The sequence below is a fragment of the Staurois parvus genome, unplaced genomic scaffold (assembly GCF_062004578.1).
Source record: "Staurois parvus isolate SC_StPar_1 unplaced genomic scaffold, SC_StPar_1.0 ptg000155l, whole genome shotgun sequence".
Lineage (NCBI taxonomy): Eukaryota > Metazoa > Chordata > Amphibia > Anura > Ranidae > Staurois > Staurois parvus.
This window is the reverse complement of record NW_028317951.1, coordinates 22,163,990-22,185,284: the sequence shown is the minus strand read 5'-3', so window position 1 is coordinate 22,185,284 and position 21,295 is coordinate 22,163,990. Positions and strand designations below refer to the sequence as shown.

The 21,295-nt window shown below is 42.0% G+C and overlaps 1 protein-coding gene across 3 annotated transcripts in view; it reads left to right on the top strand.

The window, feature by feature from the left end:
* The window catches only part of TBL1XR1 (TBL1X/Y related 1), a 218,196-nt gene that overhangs the window by 154,503 nt on the left and 42,398 nt on the right, over positions 1-21,295 (top strand). For 2 of the 3 annotated variants that reach the window (XM_089675531.1, XM_089675533.1), the window contains exons 8-10: positions 14,572-14,691; positions 15,949-16,081; positions 19,534-19,675. In XM_089675531.1, coding sequence (XP_089531657.1) covers positions 14,572-14,691; positions 15,949-16,081; positions 19,534-19,675 — 395 coding nt within the window. The remainder of the gene's footprint in view (positions 1-14,571; positions 14,692-15,948; positions 16,082-19,533; positions 19,676-21,295) is intronic. The other variant, XM_089675534.1, reaches the window with a different exon arrangement.

The window sequence follows — 21,295 nt, the reverse complement described above, 5'->3', positions numbered from 1 at the left end:
TTAGAATAGGGAAGAAAGGGGATTTAAGTGACTTTGAACGTGGCTAGCTTCTTGGTGCCAGACAGGTTGGTCTGGGTATTTCAAAAACTGTTGATCTACTGGGATTTTCACGCACAACCATATCTATAGTTTGCATAGAATGGTCCAAAAAACAGAAAATATCCAGTGAGCGGCAGTTGTGTGTACAAAAATGCCTTGATGTTAGAGGAGAATGGGCAGACTGGTTGCTGTGACATTCAGATGGTTGGGTCAGAATTTGGCATAAACAATATGAAAGCATGGATCCATCCTGCCTTGTAGCAACGGTTCAGGTTGTGTAATGGTGTGGGGGGATATGTTCTTGGCACTAGCAAGGTGTACCTAATGAAGTGGCCTGTGAGTGTATATCATCAATCAGGCAGGGTAAGACACATTATCTAACTGCAGTTTCCTTAGGATTTCCCAGCAAGCTATAATGGACAACGGGTTTGTTTGGCTAGACTGGTATCATTATATGATTAAGACACAGGGATTCTGCAGAACAAAGTGATGTGGGAGTGACCCCTACTGGCGTTTCTGTTGCATCTTTGATATTTTAATGGAAGGTGTTAACCCTACTTTTATCTAATTTACAGCAGAAAGTTCTAGAAAGTTTAGTTTTTTGTTTTTTTTTTAACTTTAGTACAAGTTTGAAGTGTTTACAAAAAAAAGTATATATGTACAATGGAATGGAACTTTATTTTTCATTAGGTACATTCCATAAAAGTTGAGCAAATTATAATTGCCAGGTTGGGTAAAGATTAATTTTCTCTCAGGAAGGATGCTATGACAAACAGCCTACACTACTTGCTTAAGATTGTAAAATCATCCTTCACATCAGTTCATTTAAACCAACCTTTTTTAAAATAAATATTAAAGCAGAACTAAATGTAAAAAAATAAAAAAAATTACCAGGAAGGCTTTTTATTGCAGAGGAGACCTGCAGTGTCTCTACAGCAATAAAGTACACTATTTGCAGTCCTGTTTACAGGCACCAGGATAAACCCGGGGAGAAGATGTCAGCAAGGGTCCTCTCGGACTTCAGACTGTTGGAACTAAAGTAAGTATCTGTGCCTTTTTAGTTCTGCTTTAATTTCATTAGCAGCTCTAAAGTGGTGGCGACTGAGTAGACCTAGGCAAACAGATTCAGGAACTGCAAAGACCAAACATCTATATTGTCCAAATGCCTTATTAAGGTGTAACAAAGACCAAAATAAAAAGGACATCTGTGATCCAGTCCATCATTAGGCATTAACCACTTGAGCCCCAGAGGATTTACCCCCCTTAATGACCAGGCCTTTTTTTGCTGTTTGGCGCTGCACTAATTCAAATGATAATTGCGCAGTCATGCAATGCTATACCCAAACACAATTTACGTCCTTTTTTTCACACAAATAGAGCTTTATTTTGGTGGTATTTGATCACCTGTGCGCTTTTTATTTTTTGCGCTATAAACAAAAAAAAACCACAAAAATTTTGAAAAAAAACCAATATTTTCTACTTTCAGCTATAAAAAATATATCGTAAACTCAAAGTTAGTCATAAATTTAAGCCAAAATGTATTCTGCTACATGTTTTTGGTAAAAAAAATCCCAATAAGTGTATATTGATTGCTTTGTGTGAAAGTTATAGCGTCTACAAACTATGGTATAGATACTGTAATTTATGCCTTTTTTTGCTATACAGCGCTGCACTAACTCAAATGATAATTGCGCGGTCATGCAATGCTGCACCCAAACGAAAATTACGTCCTCTTTTTCACACAAATAGAGCTTTCTTTTGGTGGTATTTGATCACCTGTGCGCTTTTTATTTTTTGCGCTATAAACAAAAAAACCACAAAAATTTTGAAAAAAAACAATATTTTCTTTCAGCTATAAAAAATATATCGTAAACTCAAAGTTAGTCATAAATTTAAGCCAAAATGTATTCTGCTACATGTTTTTGGTAAAAAAAATCCCGTGTATTAGCGGGCAAACTGGCGCTATCTAGGAGGGGCGCTAACACTATCGAAAGTCACCAGTGACACTAATACAGTGATCAGTAAAAATCTGTTCACTGTAATCAATGACACTGGTGACAGGGCAGTGAAGGGGTTAACTGGGGGGGGGGGGGGGGGGGGCGATCAAGGGGTTAAATGGGATTTCTGGTGCACTAGCGGGCAAACTGGCGCTATCTAGGAGGGGCGCTAACACTATCGAAAGTCACCAGTGACACTAATACAGTGATCAGTAAAAATCTGTTCACTGTAATCAATGACACTGGTGACAGGGCAGTGAAGGGGTTAACTGGGGGGGGGGGGGGGGCGATCAAGGGGTTAAATTGGATTTCTGGTGCACTAGCGGGCAAACTGGCGCTATCTGGGAGGGGCGCTAACACTATCGGAAGTCGCCAGCGACACTGATACAGTGATCAGTAAAAATTGGTTCACTGATCAGTGACACTGGTGACAGGGCAGTGAAGGGGTTAACTGGAGGGGGGGGGGTGATCAAGGGGTTAAACGGGATTACTGGTGTACTGGCGGGCAAACTGGTGCTATCTGGGAGGGGCGCTAACTCTATCGGAAGTCGCCAGCGACACTGATACAGTGATCAGTAAAAATTGGTTCACTGATCAGTGACACTGGGTGACAGGGCAGTGAAGGGTTTAACTGGGGGGGGGGGGGGGGGCGATCAAGGGGTTAAACGGGATTACTGGTGTACTGGCGGGCAATCTGGTGCTATCTGGGAGGGGCGCTAACTCTATCGGAAGTCGCCAGCGACACTGATACAGTGATCTGTAAAAATTGGTTCACTGATCAGTGACACTGGGTGACAGGGCAGTGAAGGGGTTAACTGGAGGGGGGGGGGGGCGATCAAGGGGTTAAACGGGATTACTGGTGTACTGGCGGGCAAACTGGCGCTATCTGGGAGGGGCGCTAACTCTATCGGAAGTCGCCAGCGACACTGATCAGTAAAAATCGCTTCACTGATCCGTAACACTGGTGACAGGGCAGTGAAGGGTTAACTGGAGGGGGGGGGGGTGATCAGGGGGTTAAATGTGTCCTAGAGTGTTCTAACTGTAGTGTAGTGCTTGTGTACTCACTTTTTGGATGTCTTCTTCTCTGTCTGGAACGGAATGTGTCCAGGCAGAGAAGAATGACATCATATCCTGCCCTGTGTATGTCAACACAGGACAGATAGGACAGGGACCGATCATGTGATTTCAGCCAGAAATCACTGGCTGAAATCTAATGATTGATCCCTCCTGGATCAAATAGTGTCACCCGCGGGTCGGCGGGAGCGCGCGCGCGCGCGCCCCCTGCCGGCGAAAGTGTCGGGAGCGCGGAACCCGTTTTTAAACGTGGTTTTGCGCTCCACTGCCGCCCTGCACACGTATATACACAGTGGCAGGGCGGCAAGCGGTTAACCCAGCAGTTGTGATTTTTTTTTTCTTTCTTTTTTTCAACCCCCTCGTAACATAGTTTATCACTTGGTTATCCGGCCAGTAAGCCTGTCTTTCAACTTCCTTTAATCGACCAAGATATCCAGCAAAGGTGGCAGTTAGAGGGCTAAGACTAGTCATTTAAAGTGAAACTTTACTCAAGACGTTCTGCCGCAAGCTGTGGCAGCCAGCTTCCCACACTAAAGATGCTGATACTGGGAGCCCAAAGAACTGGTTCAGGTGAGGATGTGGTGCTGGATCCTTGGACAGGTAAGTATCCTTTTATTAAAAATCAGCGACTATAGGATTTGTAACTGCTGACTTTTTTTTTTTTCTAGGGTAAAGAACTGCTTTAACACTAACAGGTTCTTGCAATGCCCAACTTTTATTCATTTATGTAAAACCTTTATACCAAAAAGGGGAAAAAAATGTTGCTGTGACGGTTTTTAAGTGTGAGCTTGAGTTGGGCTTTACATTGTTAGTCACTTATGTAAAGTAAACCTAACACTGCTTTCTCTGCTGATTGATAGTGTTGCTGTCAAAGGGTTACTACATTGCTCCTTCATATATACATACAATGCAGTAGTAAATGTAGCAACCCTAAGACAGGAGGTCTGGCTAATCAAAATATGAAAATAAGGAATAAAAGCTTGAAAAATATACTAATGTAGCTGCCACACCCTGTGATTGGTAAGTTACAATATATTAGGTTTTTGGTTTTGGATTTAGTTATGCAGTATCTAGCTTTAAATATCCTTTCTGCTTTGCTAAAGACCCTTGAATCACAGCGTTAAGTAATTTTCAGTGAGATCCAGTGTCTACATTTACTGAATGCATCATTTGTAAACCTACTCATCTTTATCTTACAGTACAGGACAAAAAGTCATAGACCATGGGCTATATGCCGTTACCTTCTGGTAATTAGATACTGGCAAAAGCTTTGCTAGGAAGGTCCCCCAGTACACCCGCATATCCCCAGTACACCCCCATATAACCTTATCTGTTCTGGGTACTCCATATCTAATGGAGACGCTTTCTAAATCTTTTTTTATTTTAACTTACTATTTCGAGTTACACTTCTGTCAAGGTCTAACTGTATTGCCTCAGGGCTCACTAGCTGTTATTGGATCAGTTACCTTTGATGTACTGGATCCTTGAGCTCACTTATCAATGCGGTATGTACTAACTTTTGCCTAGCAGCATCAAAAATCTCCTTGGAAAAAACAAGCTCCTGTTAGCACTAAATGACTGTCGAAGTCTAGAAGAGTCTTTTGTTGCACAGGCAAATTAACTGTTCTTTGATGCAGGGTGATATACAAATCCAGGACCATGGTCCATCGCTATGAAACCCAGACCCTGAAGACCCCTCTGGGGGTATGCTCACTATGACGGGCGAAGCCTGGACCCTATATAGAAACCAGTGTCGTGGACAGGGTTTCCCTGTACTTCTGACTTATTGGGTGTGTTTGAAATGTATTCACTTAACAGTGTAAACTTTTCAAACATAGTGCTAAAATTCAACCACTTAAAGCTTAGTTTCAGGTGGATGACCATGTGTTACATCATAAATGAAGGTCACACACTATACCCCCACTTCCACCTAGAAGCTTTTAGAAGGTGCTTCCTGCCTCCATTTTGCCACGACAGCTTCGCTACAGTATAGTCTGCACCCGGAGTTGCAGAGTACTCGTTCGTAGGCACACTTAACCCCATTTCCGCACCCTACTCCATGAGTACCCCATGGGGAATACCCCCAACTGTACCAATGGCAGAAACCAGGCGAAAGGGAGCAATGACAGAAGCTTAGGCTAACCTTTGCTCTACTGAAGACACACATCTCAGCCTCAGAGTGATGATGCATCATTTGCCCTGGAGCAGAACCTGGTTTTAACATTCTCATTTGATTCTCAGGCATGCAGCAAAGTGGCCTAACTCACTAAGGATTACCATACATAACAGTCTGATCATACAATATTTGTACAGTCAACTTTAGATCTACCAAAACATTGTAATATGAATACCTACCTAAACCATCCAATCAGGCAAGCACTTTTGCAACATAGCTCTTGGTAGATCTAAAAGATTTAAAAGAGATTGTACAGTCTCATTGTAATCTGTGTAATGAGCTTAAGGAAAATATTTCTGCAAATTTGTCACAATTCCTCGGACAACTAACGGCTTAACTACAACTATTGCTGTCCAGGTTTCAAAAACACCAGGCTCAATCTCCAGCTCTGAGAAGGCAGACATATAAGGAAATGAAGAGGACCCTGAAGCATTAGCAGATTTCTCACTCCCAGACTCCTATTCACCTAATATTGCAGCTTTAAGTAATGTAATTTCCAATGTTCATATGCTCACTTCTACTGAACACAAAAGCCTTTGCATTGTCAAACTTGACTTTCCCATGTCTCACCGTGCCCCTTTGAGTACAAAGACCTGCTAAATCTTAAAAGATATACCCCTTTCTTGAACAGATAAAATGAGTGGTGGTGCACCGAAATGAAAATTCTGGTACCAAAACCGAAAGTTCAGGATGCACTTGGCCGAAAACCGAAACCAAAATGGGCAGTTTTTAAAAATTATATATATTTATAATTTATGATATATATATTTTTGGAAAAAAATACACTTTAATGATTAAAAAAAACACAACATATATCCCGATTTTTTTTTTTTTTTTTTGTAAAATATGAAAGAGGATGTAACGGCGAGTAAATAGATACCAAACATGTCATGCTTTAAAATTGCGCACGCTCGTGGAATGGCGTCAAACTAGGGTACTTAAAAATCTCCATTGGTGATGCTTTGTAACTTTACACTGCTAACCTGCAGAAATTTTTAGAGGCGTTCTAGTGCTAGAATTATTGCTCTTGCGTTTGTGGCATTGATCTAGTGCTTTTAAAAAAACAAAACAAAAACCCGCCGGAACTGGAAATGACATTGCTCTAGTCCTCCAAGGGCATAGAGCTGAGTGGAGGCCATCTCGCCTTCACTAATCTCTATGCCCAGTACCGGGATTGTTCGGTGGTTTCTCAGATAAGTCTGAGAACTACCGAGTGGCGGCCTGTGATGGCAGGCGAGGGGGCGGGTTGTTTTTGGCACCTGTATTGGTGCTTTTTTCTATATTGTCCAACAGCCGATAGGGGTGTTTTCGGCCAAAATGTTTCGGCCACCGAGATATTGATGCATCCCTAAAAATGAGTAATCTTCGACTATTAGGTCAATCCAGAAAATATTTTCAATCCTCTGAAAATCATTTCAGAACTCTATCCAGTGGAAACCGTTCTCAAAAAGTGGTCTGATCCAGTAGTAGATCCTGATATCTCTTTAAATATCTCACTATGCCAATTGAAGATGTTACTACATTCAAATTCTCTGCAGATAGGAAGCTTGATACACTTTTAAAGTCTTAATTACACTTTGCAGACCCAGCTCTGCAACCTGGATTTGCGGCAATTTCTGTCTGTCAAACTGCAGTTACCTGGACTAGGGCAATGAACCACCAACATGATCCTGTATTCTAAGGCCTAACTGAACATATTGTATGTGTTAAAACAGATTGACAGAAAACTCCATAATGGCTCTAATATCCGTTCACAAGCGAAGTGACTTGTACCTCAAAGCCTTATCAGCTGAAGCTGCCTTTTTTAAAAAAAATAAAAAATCTCTCAGAAATACCCCTTGAAGGAGGGCATCTCTTGTGAGGCAATTGAAAAATTCATCAAAGATGTCACAGGTGGGAAGGTTCGAGGTTCTTCCACAGTTAAACATTTCAAACTGCCTAAAGACATAGAGCAATCTCAATGCTTAGGATGGGACAATCACCTTTGCAGAATGCTGTGAACCATCTCTTGTCCCAGGGAGTAGTTGTGCCAGAATCCCTACAGGACAGATTCAAATTTCTATTCAAACCTGTTCATGGTACCAAAGCCCAGCTGGGGTATTCAGTCTATCCTGGACCTAAAAACCCTTAGCAGATACCTTTTTATATTTCAAAATTCTGCATGTAATCTGGAAGGTCATGTATTGCTTCTGTAAGACAAAGGGAATACTTGCTATCTGCAGATATACAAGATTCCTATATGCATATTTACATTTATCCACCCACTTTCAACTCTGTGCATTAGGAAGCAATCACTTTCAGTTTGTTGCACTTCCATTTGCTCCCAGAGTATTCACATAGGTCCTTTCATTATTAAGAATGCATCCAGGTCACGGGGTTATCTAGGTGACCTCCTGAAGGACTCCTCTCCCCTCCAGCTATCTGCAAACATGTACTGAACAATTCAGATGCGTCAGGTTGACTTCAAAAATCCTTTCTCCAACCTCTTTGCCTGGAATACTTGAATCTAATTCTGGACACATCCTCAGCAAAGATATTCCTCTCAGAAAAGAAACTTTTTCTCAGAGCTTGGGACATGAGGTCAAAGAGAAATCCCTCTGAGATTTTCCAAGAGACTTCTAGCTCCTTCGAAGCTTTTGCATTTGCCCAATTTCATTTAAGACTTCTCCAACACAACATCTTGTTGGCATGGAGCAAACCTGCTTCTTCTCGACCTACCCTTGCTCCTGTCTAGCCTAGCAAAGGTTTCCTTAACTTGGTGGATCTCCAGCCCAGACTTAACAATGGGGATGTCTTTCCTTCCTTATCAGTAGAAATTTATAACAGATACCAGTCTTTCTGGCTGGGGGAGTGTACCAATCCATATTCAGGGAACATGGTCATCGGTGGAAGCCAAGTTGCCCATTAACATTCAGGAGCTCAGAGCAATAAGGATGGCACTGCAACACTGAACACCCAATCTGGGTGCAACACCTTAGCTGTTGCCCACATAAACCACCAGGGGTGCACCAGGTGACATGCCACCTTGAAGGACAGAGAAACGCTGTCCAGCGATCTCTGATGTCCATATTCCAGGAGTGGACATCAAAAGACAAATTTTCTCAGTCTTCACTACCTGGACAAAGGGGAATGGACCCTTCATCTCAACATCTTCAACTTGATAGGTTAGAGATGGGGAACCCCAGATTTGGTTTTTCTGACCTCCAGATTCAACAACAAGCTACCATAGTTTGTGGCCAGGACGAAGGATCTTTTAGCACTGGCATTGGATACCTCTAATTCTCTGGTCTCAGGTCATCCTAATCTATGCCTTTCCTCCAGTGTGAATTCTCCACAAAATAGAGCAAGAGAAGAAACAATTGGTTCTTATTGCACCCAAGTGGCCCAGAAGAAGCTAGTACACAGACATACTCAGACTACTAGGAGACATCCCCTGGACTCTTCCCAGCAGGCCAGATCTGTTCTCTCTTAGGGCTCTCTGTATACTATCCTGCTTCAGTCGAAAACTTTTAACAGCATGGCTGTTGAAGCCCAAGTCTCAAAGGACGAATGGGTCTCAGAGTCTGTAATTCCTACTTTCAAGGAAAGACACTTCCTGAAAGATCTAATATTGTACTTTGAAATCCCTCTGGAGTGTTCATCCTATCCTGGACTTAAAAACCAAGAGACTGCTCTGTGCCTTGTATTTTGGCTTTTCCACAATCAGGTCTTGACTAGAACTTGGCCTTAAGAACTAAGGTTTTGGCCTTTTCCAACCTCTGTGCTATCTCTCCCTTGTCAAAGTTATAGTCAAGGTGTATTTCCAATCAGCCCTCCTTATAGCACCCTGTGCTTATTGGAATCTCAATCTCATTCTCTCTCCCTTGCTAATACCATCCTTTAAACCAATTCGTAAAATCCATCTAGATGATGTATCCTGCAAAGTGTTCTCCTTGGTTGCTATCACCATCTGTTAAACATGTCTCTGAGATAGCGGCTCTTTTGTAGGGAGTCACAGCTCATTCTTCAAAAGATAAGGTAGCCTTACACCCAGGATAATCTTTTCTTCCTAAGGTGGTATCCGCCTTCTACCTCAATGAAGGCAGTCTTTCTATATTTGTGCCTTATTCCAAGGCACTCAAAATTGCTATCCACTGCCTGGATGTAGTCAGAGCCATCAGCGCTTACCTCAAAGCAGCCTTTATTACGAAGACTTATTAGTCCTGCCCTCATCACCATGCAAAGTGATATCCTGCTATAAAATCCACTGTCGCTAGGTGAATAGGACAACTCACAGAGCTTGCACTGTAAAGGACAAAACGCCTTCACTTTTACGCATTTACTTCACCAGGTCAATGCGTGTTTCCTTTGTATTCTGGCACCAATTCTTTGTGGCCCAGCTTATAAAGCCATCACCTGATCCTCTACATACCTTTTCAAAGTTCTTCCAGGTGCATGTCCAATTTTCTGCTGACGCAGCTTTCAGCCCCAAATTTTGTCTTTTGATCCTTGCTGTTGGTCTTTTTGACAGTGTTCTGTTTGCCTTATTGTTGCAGCCCCTTCTCATTCATTTCTTGGAATATGAATATGCTGCCTGTGTCCTGTACTGTATGATTAAGATAGTGGAATTTTGACTTATCTATAAATTCTATATCTTGGAGTACAGTACAGGACAGACCTTCCTCCCTTGTATTTCTTGGTAACGCTACATTGCTTGCTAGAAATAAACTGTCGTCTTATAGACTTGGTGTAGGTTTATAGAGGGTATGTCCAAGGGGCGTGTCCTAAATACTTGCCAGTGTCGGTGTCCAGTCATCTGAAGGTACCAACCTATAACTCATGGTCTGTGAATACTCAGTCTGTGTCCTGTACTGATACGGAATTTACAGGTATGTAAACCATTTTTTTTTTTTTTTTTTTTTTTTTTTTTTTTTTTTTTAAAGAAGTACCTATCCCTTCTCATTTCCTTCCTACCAATCTGCCAGCTTCATCTCAAAGACAGGCAGACCTGGGAGTAGCACTGCACAAACTGCAGGCACAAGGAATGGTAATACCAGTTTCTGTAGAAGAAAGATGCAAAGGTTTTTATGCAAATCTATTCACATTCGCAAAACTGAATTACCCTGTTTTAGACCTAAAATCCCTAAATGCTTGTCCTCAATTTCTGTACAGAGTCCACAAGATCTGTTTCCACTTCACTCAGATCAGGGGAATTTCTTGCATAAGTGGACATTCAAGATGTCTGCCTTCACTTTCCCCATCTTTGTACACAAACCTTTTTTATGGTGTGTTTTTTTTTTTTTTTTTGCGGGAAGAACATGTTCTGCACTGAGAGACCTTATAAAGGTGCTTGCTCCACCCCTTGCCCTCCTAAGAACTCAGGGGCATTCATCTCATGGGATACCTAAATGACCTCCTGGACTCCTCCACTACTGTCTCTTTGGTCTTGTGTTCCACCATTGATATGACAATTCAGCTCCCTTTAAAAGACAAGTTCACCTTTTCGTAACATGTTACACACAACTTCAGGGTGTGACATGTTCTGAATGGATTGGCCCTTGCTCCCCATTGTGACAGCTAGCGGGGGACCTTTTTCTCCACAGTTGCTGTCACAATTTAAAAACAATTGTGATGAATGGATCCCTGTGCATACTACTGCATTATTGCAATTACACTTTAAAAGTTTTATGGTTAGTGTTACTAAACCCACAACAGTAAAATCAGTCTGTATATGCAGTAAAACATGCTTGTTATACTTACCGTGGAACCTAAGGGGTTAATCCTCTCCATTATGTAAAAATGCTGTTTGATCCTGACTTCTCTGATCCTCCCCTTCTCCTAATATCTCCTTATCTACTGATAAGACATATGTGGATACACTGCACATGCTCAATTGGGTGTGTATTGCTAGAGAGGGTTTTTTTTTCTAATGTGTTTTTTTTTTCCTTGGGAGAGTGCATGTGATCAGCACAGGGCCATTCAGCACTGCCCAGACAGAGGTCAGGGGTTCTGCATCCTCCTAGAGAAAACTCCTAAAAGCTTTAACCAGTGCTCTGCTGAACACTGATAGAAGTCATAAGACTGCTCTGATGATAAAAGGTATTTAGCAGTATATATTTACTAAACTAATTGCATTTCCATGTTCTGTTTACTGTGGGAGACCAGATCTAGTGAATGCAGGGCCCTGTATTTAGTAACACTTTAAGTCTCAGTATTGGCCAATGCCCATATTAGAGTCTCTTGTATTGGCTATTTGCTTTCAGAGACTGCTGGCTATTCATTCCCTGGTGAAGGCATTTGTTCAAGGGGTGGTTCACATTGCTACCCCTGTTTGTTCACCTCAATTTTGGTTCGTTCTGCTCTACAGAATCCCCCATTTGAGCCCAGTCAGGTTTTTCCTTTGGTAGATCTTTTTCATAAGGGGTTTTTTTTTGTTTTTTTTTTTGGCTATCACTTCAGCTAGATGGGGTTCAAAATTGGCAGCCTATTTTGTAAGGAACCTTCTTCATAAAGGCAAGGTGGTTTTGAGGCACCAGGCCTCAGTCCATAAATGCAGAAACTGACTGTTTTTTTTATGGAAGAAAAATAGGGTTTTCTTCTGTTCAAAAAAATGGATGTGAAGAGATTCAAACATTAACCACTTGCCCTACTGAGGATTTACCCCCCCTTCATGACCAGGCCATTTTTTTGCGTTGTGGCACTGTGTTACTTTAATGATTGCACAGTCATGCAATGCTGCACCCAAATTAAATTTACGTCCTTTTTTTTTTTTTTCCCCCAGCTTTCTTTTGGTGGTATTTGATTGCCTGTGCAGTTTTATTTTTTGCGCTATAAGCAAAAAAAGACTGACAATTTTGAGAAAAAAAACAATATTTTTGACTTTTTGCTATTAAACCTGTCCAGTAAAAAAAATAAAAAAATTACGTTTCGTCATAAATTTAGGCCAAAATGTATTTTGCTACATGTCTTTGCTAAAAAAAAACCCCAATACGTGTAAATTAATTGGTTTTGTATGAAAGTTATAGCATTTACAAATGGTGGTATAGATCATGGGATTTTTTTTTTTTTCTATTCGTAATGGCAATCAGCAGCTTTAAGCTGGACTGTGGCAGACATTCTGACACTGGAGGGGGGGGGACTAACTTGGTGTCACTGACACCTCAGTGACACCAATACAGTGATCAGTTCTAAACAAAAAAAAAGCACTGACACTGCACTAATGGCACTGGGTAGGAAAGGGTTAATGTTGAGGGGCGATCAAAGGGTTAACTGTGTGTTGGGAGTGTTTTAGTAGGGGGGTGGTGTTCTTCACTGTAAGGACACTGATCGGGATGGCTGTACTGTGCACAGCCATCCCGAGCAGTGTGCTCGAGCTGACGTGGAGGAAGATTGTAAACAAAACAATATTCCTCCCCGTCGTTGATCGCTGGTAATCACCGCGTGCCCCTACCCGGAAATGCAGAATTACGTATATATACAGGATTCTGCACACAGGTGCTGCCCTGTAGCTGTATATCTTCTATAGGGCGGTCCTTAAGCGGCTAGTGGATGTAAACAGATGATCATCAGTTTACATCCGCTAGTCCATAGAAATACATGGATTTTCATCCGTAAACGCCTGTGTGAAAGTACCCTAAAGTGTTTTATCTCCTGATTCCTTAATCACCTGTTTCCTTAATTAGGGCGTCATCTTTCCTTCTCCAAAAGGAGGTATCTTTATATTTAGATGTGTGGGTTTTCCTTTCTGGCACTGCCTCCATCCTTATTTTGGTTCCCTGTTTGTCCTACCTGCAGGACTAAACAAGTTAATCACTAATGCTTATGCCTTGAAGGATAGGATTTCTCCTTGCTCTGTAAGGCTTATTCAGTCAGGGCCTCTTGGACTTATCTGCAGTAGGTGTCTTTTTCAGATATGCAAGGTCGTCACCTGGTCCTCTGTTCACATGTTTGTGAAGTTTTGTCAAGTGGATATTCGGGCCTCTGCTGTTGCCAGCTTAGCTGTAAAGTGCTTCAAACTTGATTTTGCTTGGGCTTGTTTTGTATTGTCTACTGTGTTGCCCACCCCTCAGTTGTATTGCTTGGAAAACAAACAAGCAAAAAAAAAAAAAGGAACCAAACACTGGCTTTTTTTTTTTTTTTTTAATTTTCTTTCAGGCCTGTTTTGAAAAAACAGCAAAGCAAATTACCGTAGTTGTATACTTTGTGTTTGACAACTGTTTAATAAAGGCCCTGCATGTTTGAAAAGTATTAGTTTATATTCTAACTAATCTCTTGCAATAATCATTTTCTCTCTAGATTCCAGCATGCAGAGTCAATATATGTAATGATGCCTAGTTTTAAAGTAAAATATCATGACGTTATTGATGAGAGTTGACCATCTTAACATAGTTAATTTTTCCCATTTTTCAGAAGGGTTTTTGCCATGTTTGGCCTTAAAGTTTAACTCCAGGAATTTGTAAGCTTTGTATATTGTGCTTGATTATTAGATGTTAAGTCCAACGAGGTGCTGCCACTTCATCGACTAATTACATTTTTCTCTGAGTGACCGGAGCATAGATATAACTATATTTCTGACACTCCCACACTAGGTCTTCTGGTCTCAGCACCTGTGGCTGCATAGTATCATACAACTGCTTTGTCTGACCCTCCCTCCCTCCTGCCCACCCAATCACAAAATGCTTTGTATTAACCTCCCTAGCGGTCTGATTATGTCAATATTTCTGTGCTCAAAGCGGTACATTTTTTTGCATGGAAATATGTATTTTTTTTTTTATTGTAGGCCTGTAATTTTTAGGAATAACTCACTGATATCTGTCCAAACAGGAGTCTAGTAAACATCCCGGGTATGATAAAATTTGAAACACGAAATCATAAATTATAATTTAATAAATAATCATAAAAAATATAATAAATTTAATTCAATAATGTAATCAAACCAAAAACACTGAAATTTGAAATATAGCGCCAAGTTCGCACATCACTGAGCAAAGTCGCAAAATCGTTTTCAGTGTCTGATGACGAATTTCCCCACGAATCATTATCACTCAATTCTGCAAGTGGTTCTGATTTACTATCGCTGTTCTCTAGCTGGTCTAAAACCGATTATGACCTAAAGGGACACTTTTTGGACGCCATGGACGTTTCTCAGTTTCCGGGCAGAAAGAACAGAGAAAATGCAGGCAGGGCACAAGACAAAGCACTAGGGACAAAATGTATGTGAAGTGGTTTGATACAGCAATTTTTTACTATGTGATTTTAGTGTATTTAGTGAATGTCACTTTTTGTCATTTTCAAATTTCCCGCCAGTTCCGTCCCCCGTACGTCCCGACGTCGCAGGGGACGGAACCCAGAAGACAGATGACTGCATCCGTCAGAGGACATTTGCGGGGACACTGCAGGAGGGACATCGCGGGAGCGCAGGACAAGGTAAGGGAAAAACATATCCCGAAGCAGCGCCGCATGGTAAGCCCGAGTGTAGCTCGGGGTTACCGCTTGTGGTACTGAAACTTTACCCCAAGCTACACTCGGGAATACCGCCAGGGGGGTTAAATGAACTCATTCACAGAATATAGAGGTTTCTGTGAATGAACAGCAGAGGTGAGGGGTAGGCAGAGCTGATGTGTGTGAGAACACCGAATCTCTCCAGGTGTGTAGTGATAGCTGTGCTGTCAGAGCTCTATACAATTGTCAGATGTAAATTGAATAGATAACACAAGGTGGTATGCACATCGTTGGACTCAACCCATAGTATACCATATACCCAAACATTTTACAAAGTAGCTGAATTTCTGGAGTTCAGCTTTAAAGTTTATTTCCACTTTTGCAGCCGATAATCCTGTACCCCTGGTTTCACATATGTGCGAGTGGTGCTGCTGCGCGACTCGCACAAATACCTGCAGCCGCACCCATCCGCACAAAGGAATGCGGGACCCACAGGCGGGTGCCATTGATTCTAATGGCATGCCGCCTGCATTAGAAATCGCAACTGTACTGGGAACCTCGGTTCCCATGCGGGATGCAATTTCCAAAGTAGTGCAGGAACTTTTTCCCTGCGTGTCCTGGGGCATGGGAGTACATCCCAATGAATGGGCTTTCATGGCCACGTGAATCGCAGCCTGCACGACTGCACAGATGTGAACTACGTCTTAGAGTGCTTGTTACGTGGCCTTTTTTTAATAAAATGTAACTTTAAAAAAAAAAAAAAGCATTTTAAAATTACATTTTACTATTTAGATGCTCTTTCTGATAAGCTCAAACACTGAAAAATACTTAGCTCTTTTTGTTTGAGGAAGCAGGGGAGCTCTGTGTGCCATAATTAACTATTTGAAAGTATGGCTTCTGTGTTGTATATTATTAAGAGAAAACTCAGCTAGTCCTCACCTATTAGGAAGGACTCGCTCTGAAACATTTTGGGAATGCCTGCAATCTCTCATGACACTTTCTCCTAGGAAACATCTAAAAGGTAAGAAGTAAGTTTATTTCCGGTATGCTGTGGAAATTAATTTATTGTACAAAATGCATCAAATTTGGAATGTCTTTTTAAATTTAATTTAGCAGTTGAGTTTTTGTTGTGTAGCTTCACTTTGTTGCACCTCGAGTTTTAGACCGTTTTAGAAATTGGGCTGCTGTGTCTGTAACGTGTATGTGAATTTACGTTTAAGTTTATTTTTTTTTTTTTTATAGATAACCACACTGATATGATGGAAGTTGATGGAGATGTAGAAATCCCATCTAGCAAAGCAGTAGTATTACGTGGTCATGAATCAGAAGTGTTTATTTGTGCCTGGAACCCAGTTAGTGATCTATTGGCATCAGGGTAAGTTTATTTATTTGCATTTATTTCTGGTACTTATATAGCACCATCAATGTAAGCAGCACTTTACATGTGTATATATATATATATATATATATATATATATACAGTCATGGCCGAAATTGTTGGCACCCTTGATATTTCTCCAGGAAATCATGTATTTCTCACGAAACGTATTGCATTAACACATGTTTTGCTATACACATGTTTATTCCCTTTGTGTGTATTGGGACAAAACAAAAAAAGGGAGGAAAGAAAGCAAATTCGACATAATGTCACACAAACCTCCAAAAATGGGCTGGACAAAAGTATTGGCACCCTTTCACAACTGCGGATAAATAAGAATGTTACAAGCATGTGATGCTCCTGTAAACTCACCTGGGGCAAGTAACAGGTGTGGGCAATATAGAAATCACACCTGAAAGCAGATAAAAAGGAGAGACGTTCACTTAACCTTTGCATTGTGTGTCTGTCTGTGCCACACTAAGCATGGACAACAGAAAGAGGAGACGAGAACTGTCTGAGGACCTGAGAACCAAAATTGTGGCAAAATATCAACAATCTCAAGGTTACAAGTCCATCTCCAGAGAACTAGATTTGCCTTTGTCCACAGTGCGCAACATTATCAAGAAGTTTGCAACCCATGGCACTGTAGCTAATCTCCCTGGTCGTGGACGGATGAGGAAAATTGATGAAAGATTGCAACGCAGAATAGTCCGGATGGTGGATAAGCAGCCCCAAACATGTTCCAAAGACATTCAAGCTGTCCTGCAGGCTCAGGGAGCATCAGTGTCAGCGCGAACTATCCGTCGACATTTAAATGAAATGAAACGCTATGGCAGGAGACCCAGGAGGACCCCACTGCTGACACAGAGACATAAAAAAGCAAGACTACAGTTTGCCAAAATGTACTTGAGTAAGCCAAAAGCCTTCTGGGAAAACGTCTTGTGGACAGATGAGACCAAGATAGAGCTTTTCGGTAAAGCACATCATTCTACTGTTTACCGAAAACGGAATGAGGCCTACAAAGAACAAAACACAGTACCTACGGTAAAATATGGTGGAGGTTCAATGATGTTTTGGGGTTGTTTTGCTGCCTCTGGCACTGGGTGCCTTGACTGTGTGCAAGGCATCATGAAATCTGAGGATTACCAAAGGATTTTGGGTCGCACTGTAGGGCCCAGTGTCAGAAAGCTGGGTTTGCGTCCAAGATCCTGGGTCTTCCAGCAGGACAATGACCCCAAACATACGTCAAAAAGCACTCAGAAATGGATGGCAAAGAAGCGCTGGAGAGTTCTGAAGTGGCCAGCAATGAGCCCAGATCTAAATCCCATTGAACACCTGTGGAGAGATCTTAAAATTGCTGTTGGGAAAAGGTGTCCTTCCAATAAGAGAGACCTGGAGCTGTTTGCAAAGGAAGAGTGGTCCAAAATTCCGGGTGAGAGGTGTCAGAAGCTTATTGATGGTTATAGGAAGCGACTGATTTCAGTTATGTTTTCCAAAGGGTGTGCAACCAAATATTAAGTTAAGGGTGCCAATACTTTTGTCCAGCCCATTTTTGGGGTTTTGTGTGACATTGTCATATTTGCTTTTCTGCCTCTGTTTTATATTTGTTCCAATACATACAAAGGGAATAAACATGTGTATAGCAAAACATGTGTTAATGCAATACCTTTTTTGTGTGAAATACTTGATTTTCAGGAAAAATATCAAGGGTGCCAACAATTTCGGCCATGACTGTATATATATATATACCGTATTTTTCGCACCATAAGACGCACTTTTTTCCCCCCCAAAAAGGGGGGAAAATGTCAGTGCGTCTTATGGAGCGAATATAAAGCGGCCGGTCCGGTATTTTTGCACCACCATGTCAGAATACCGGGCCGGCCGCTCAGCTGTTGTCTCCTGCAGGGCCTTACCTGTTCCTCGCTCCAGCGCTGCACAGTCTTCCCGCGCTGGCTTCTGTGACAGCCGGGTGCCCACTGCGCATGTGCTGCGCTTTGTGAATGATCCGGTGTCTTCTGGGACACATGAAGGGTCCCAGAAGGCGCCGGGCCATTCACAAAGCGAAGTGCTTCTCGCACCTGCGCAGTGGGCACCCGGCTGTCACAGAAGCCGGCCCGGGAAGAAGAGGAAAGGCAACTCCGCGGAAGTGGGAGCGGGTACCTGTCAAATTCAGGTAACCGCTCCCCCTCCCTTCCCAAAGGTCAGCAGTCTCTGGTAATCCCCTGCACTGTCTGCAGTCTCTGGACATTCCCTGTACTGTCTGCAGTCTCTGGTCATTCCCTGCACTGTCCGCAGTCTCTGGTCATTCAATGCACTGTGTCCGCAGTCTCTGGTCATTCCCTGCACTGTCTGCAGTCTCTGGTCATTCCCTGCACTGTCCGCAGTCTCTGGTCATTCCCTGCACTGTCCGCAGTCTCTGGTCATTCCCTGTACTGTGTCCACAGTCTCTGGTCATCTCCTGCACTGTGTCCGCAGTCTCTGGTCATCCCCTGTACTGTGTCCGCAGTCTCTGGTCATCCCCTGCACTGTGTCCGCAGTCTCTGGTCATTCCCTGTACTGTGTCCGCAGTCTCTGGTCATTCCCTGTACTGTGTCCGCAGTCTCTGGTCATTCCCTGTACTGTGTCCGCAGTCTCTGGTCATCTGCACTATGTCCGCAGTCTCTGGTCATCTCCTGTACTATGTCCGCAGTCTCTGGTCATCTCCTGCACTGTGTCCGCAGTCTCTGGTCATCTCCTGCACTGTTTCTGCAGTCTCTGGTCATCTCCTGTACTGTGTCCGCAGTCTCTGGTCATCTCCTGTACTGTGTCCGCAGTCTCTGGTCATCTCCTGTACTGTGTCCGCAGTCTCTGGTCATCTCCTGTACTGTGTCTGCAGTCTCTGGTCATCTCCTGCACTATTTCTGCAGTCTCTGGTCATCTCCTGTACTGTGTCCGCAGTCTCTGGTCATCTCCTGTACTGTGTCCGCAGTCTCTGGTCATCCCCTGTACTGTGTCTGCAGTCCATTGGTTCAGAATATTTTTTTTTCTTGTTTTTCACCTCTAAAACCTAGGTGCGTCTTAAGGTCAGGTGCGTCTTATGGAGCGAAAAATACGGTATATATATATATATATATATATATATATATATGAGTTAGTACATTCACATCAGTCCCTAACCCTCAAGGGGCCTATACAGTCTAAGGTAAGTTGGTTTTTTTTTTTTTTTTTTGATGGATACATTACACTGAACATAGACATTCATTTCAGTCCCAGAGCTTGTTAGATTCTAATGTCCCTAATGTAATCGTGCACACACACACTATACCGTGTTGAAACAAGGGCGTATTTTTTACTTTAGATGCATTTCAGAATGAAGCAAAATGTTTCTATCTATTGCCACGTGTGCTTTCATTCCATATGAAGAGACATTATTTTAACCAAGTTCTCTATTCTGAATTGTTCATCTCCAGGTCAGGTGATTCGACAGCACGGATATGGAATCTTAGTGAAAACAGCACTAGTGGTTCAACACAGCTGGTCCTTAGACACTGTATACGAGAGGGTGGACAAGATGTTCCTAGTAACAAGGATGTAACCTCCTTAGATTGGAATGTAAGTCAAAACCTTTTATATGAATTTTGGTGTCTTTGCTCTCGTGGTTTGATATTTTAGTCTTGACAGGGAAGTATAAGATGAACTAGTAGATTTAGATGGAGTTTACATAAGTGACAAATTGAAGCCTTTTGGGATAAAAGTTTTAACTAAATGACTGAAAGTGAACCATAGTAAACACCCCTGTGATTGTTGAATGGTTTGTCTAAATCCTCTAAGTTCCATTTTTGCTGTACAGTTTAGTCAAGGAAGATAACCGCAAGATCAACAGGTAAAAAATAAGTTATGGGGAGACTCAGAAAAGCAAAGACCGTTGGTGACAGATTGCATCATACAGCGGATGAAATGAGTATCGAACGCCTCACCATTTTTTTCAGTAAGTGCTGGTTCACATATGTGCGGATTGGATGTGGTTTGAACCACATCCAGTCCGCATGATGTGAAAAAACATTGCTTCCTATGGTGCCTGTTCACATATGTCCAATGCACTGGCGGTGCGGATTCAGTGAAGTTTGAAAAAGAGTCATGTGTGATTTCTGAGCAGTGCCTTCAGGTTCAGGTGCGGATTACAGGCTATTGACTTCTATGGGAACGGTTTCTAAACCGCTTATGTGTGAACAGGATAAGATCCTGAGCTAATCCTGCCCTGAACCTGACGTAAACCTGACATGAACCGCTGAACAACTACTATATCAATTAGCTGAGATACCTGAGCTTCAGTTCACACTGCACGTGTGGGAATCCGCTCTGATTGTATTTATAAAGGTGCTAATGGCATTAAATTTTAACCACATGTCAGTAAAAACTTGTGCAATCCATACATACGAAGAAACCAAAACAAATAAGTTCAGAAAATAATTATGTGTAATAAAATGGAAGGACACAGGGAAAAAGTACCAAACGCACTAACTGAAATTTATTTAATACTTCATACAAAATCCTTTGTTAGTAATGACAGCTTCAAGACGCCTTCTGTATGGAGAAACTAGTCTCATGCATTGCTCTGGTGTGATTTTGTCCCATTCTTCCACACAGTCTTCAATTCTTGAATGTTCTGTGGGCCTCTTCTGTGAACTTAGATCTTTTAGTTCTTTCCATAGATTTTCTATTGAATTCAAGTCAGGTTGTTGACTGGGCCATTCTAGCAGCTTTGCTTTCTTTCTTTGAACCAATTGAGAGATCCCTTGGCTTTGGGTTTGGGTCATTGTCTTGCTGACATGTCCACCTTCATTTCATCTTCATCATCCTGGTAGATGGCAGCAGATTTTTATCAAGCATGTTTTGGTACATTTTTCCATTCATCCTTCAGTGATATGAAGTTTACCAATACCGTATGCTAAAAAACAGCCCCACACAATGATGTTCCCACCTCAAAACTTCACTGTTGGTATGGTGTTTTTGGGGTGATGTGCAGTGCCATTTGACCTCCAAACGTGGTTTGTATTATGGCATCCAAAGAGTAACATTTTTGTCTCATCTGACCAGAATTTATTCTCTCAGTATTTCACAGACTAGTCTAAATGTTGTGCAGCAAACTTTAAACGAGCTTCAGCTTGCTTCTTCTTCAACAGTGGAGTCTTGCGTGATAAGCGTACACACAGGCCATGGCGGTTGAGTGCA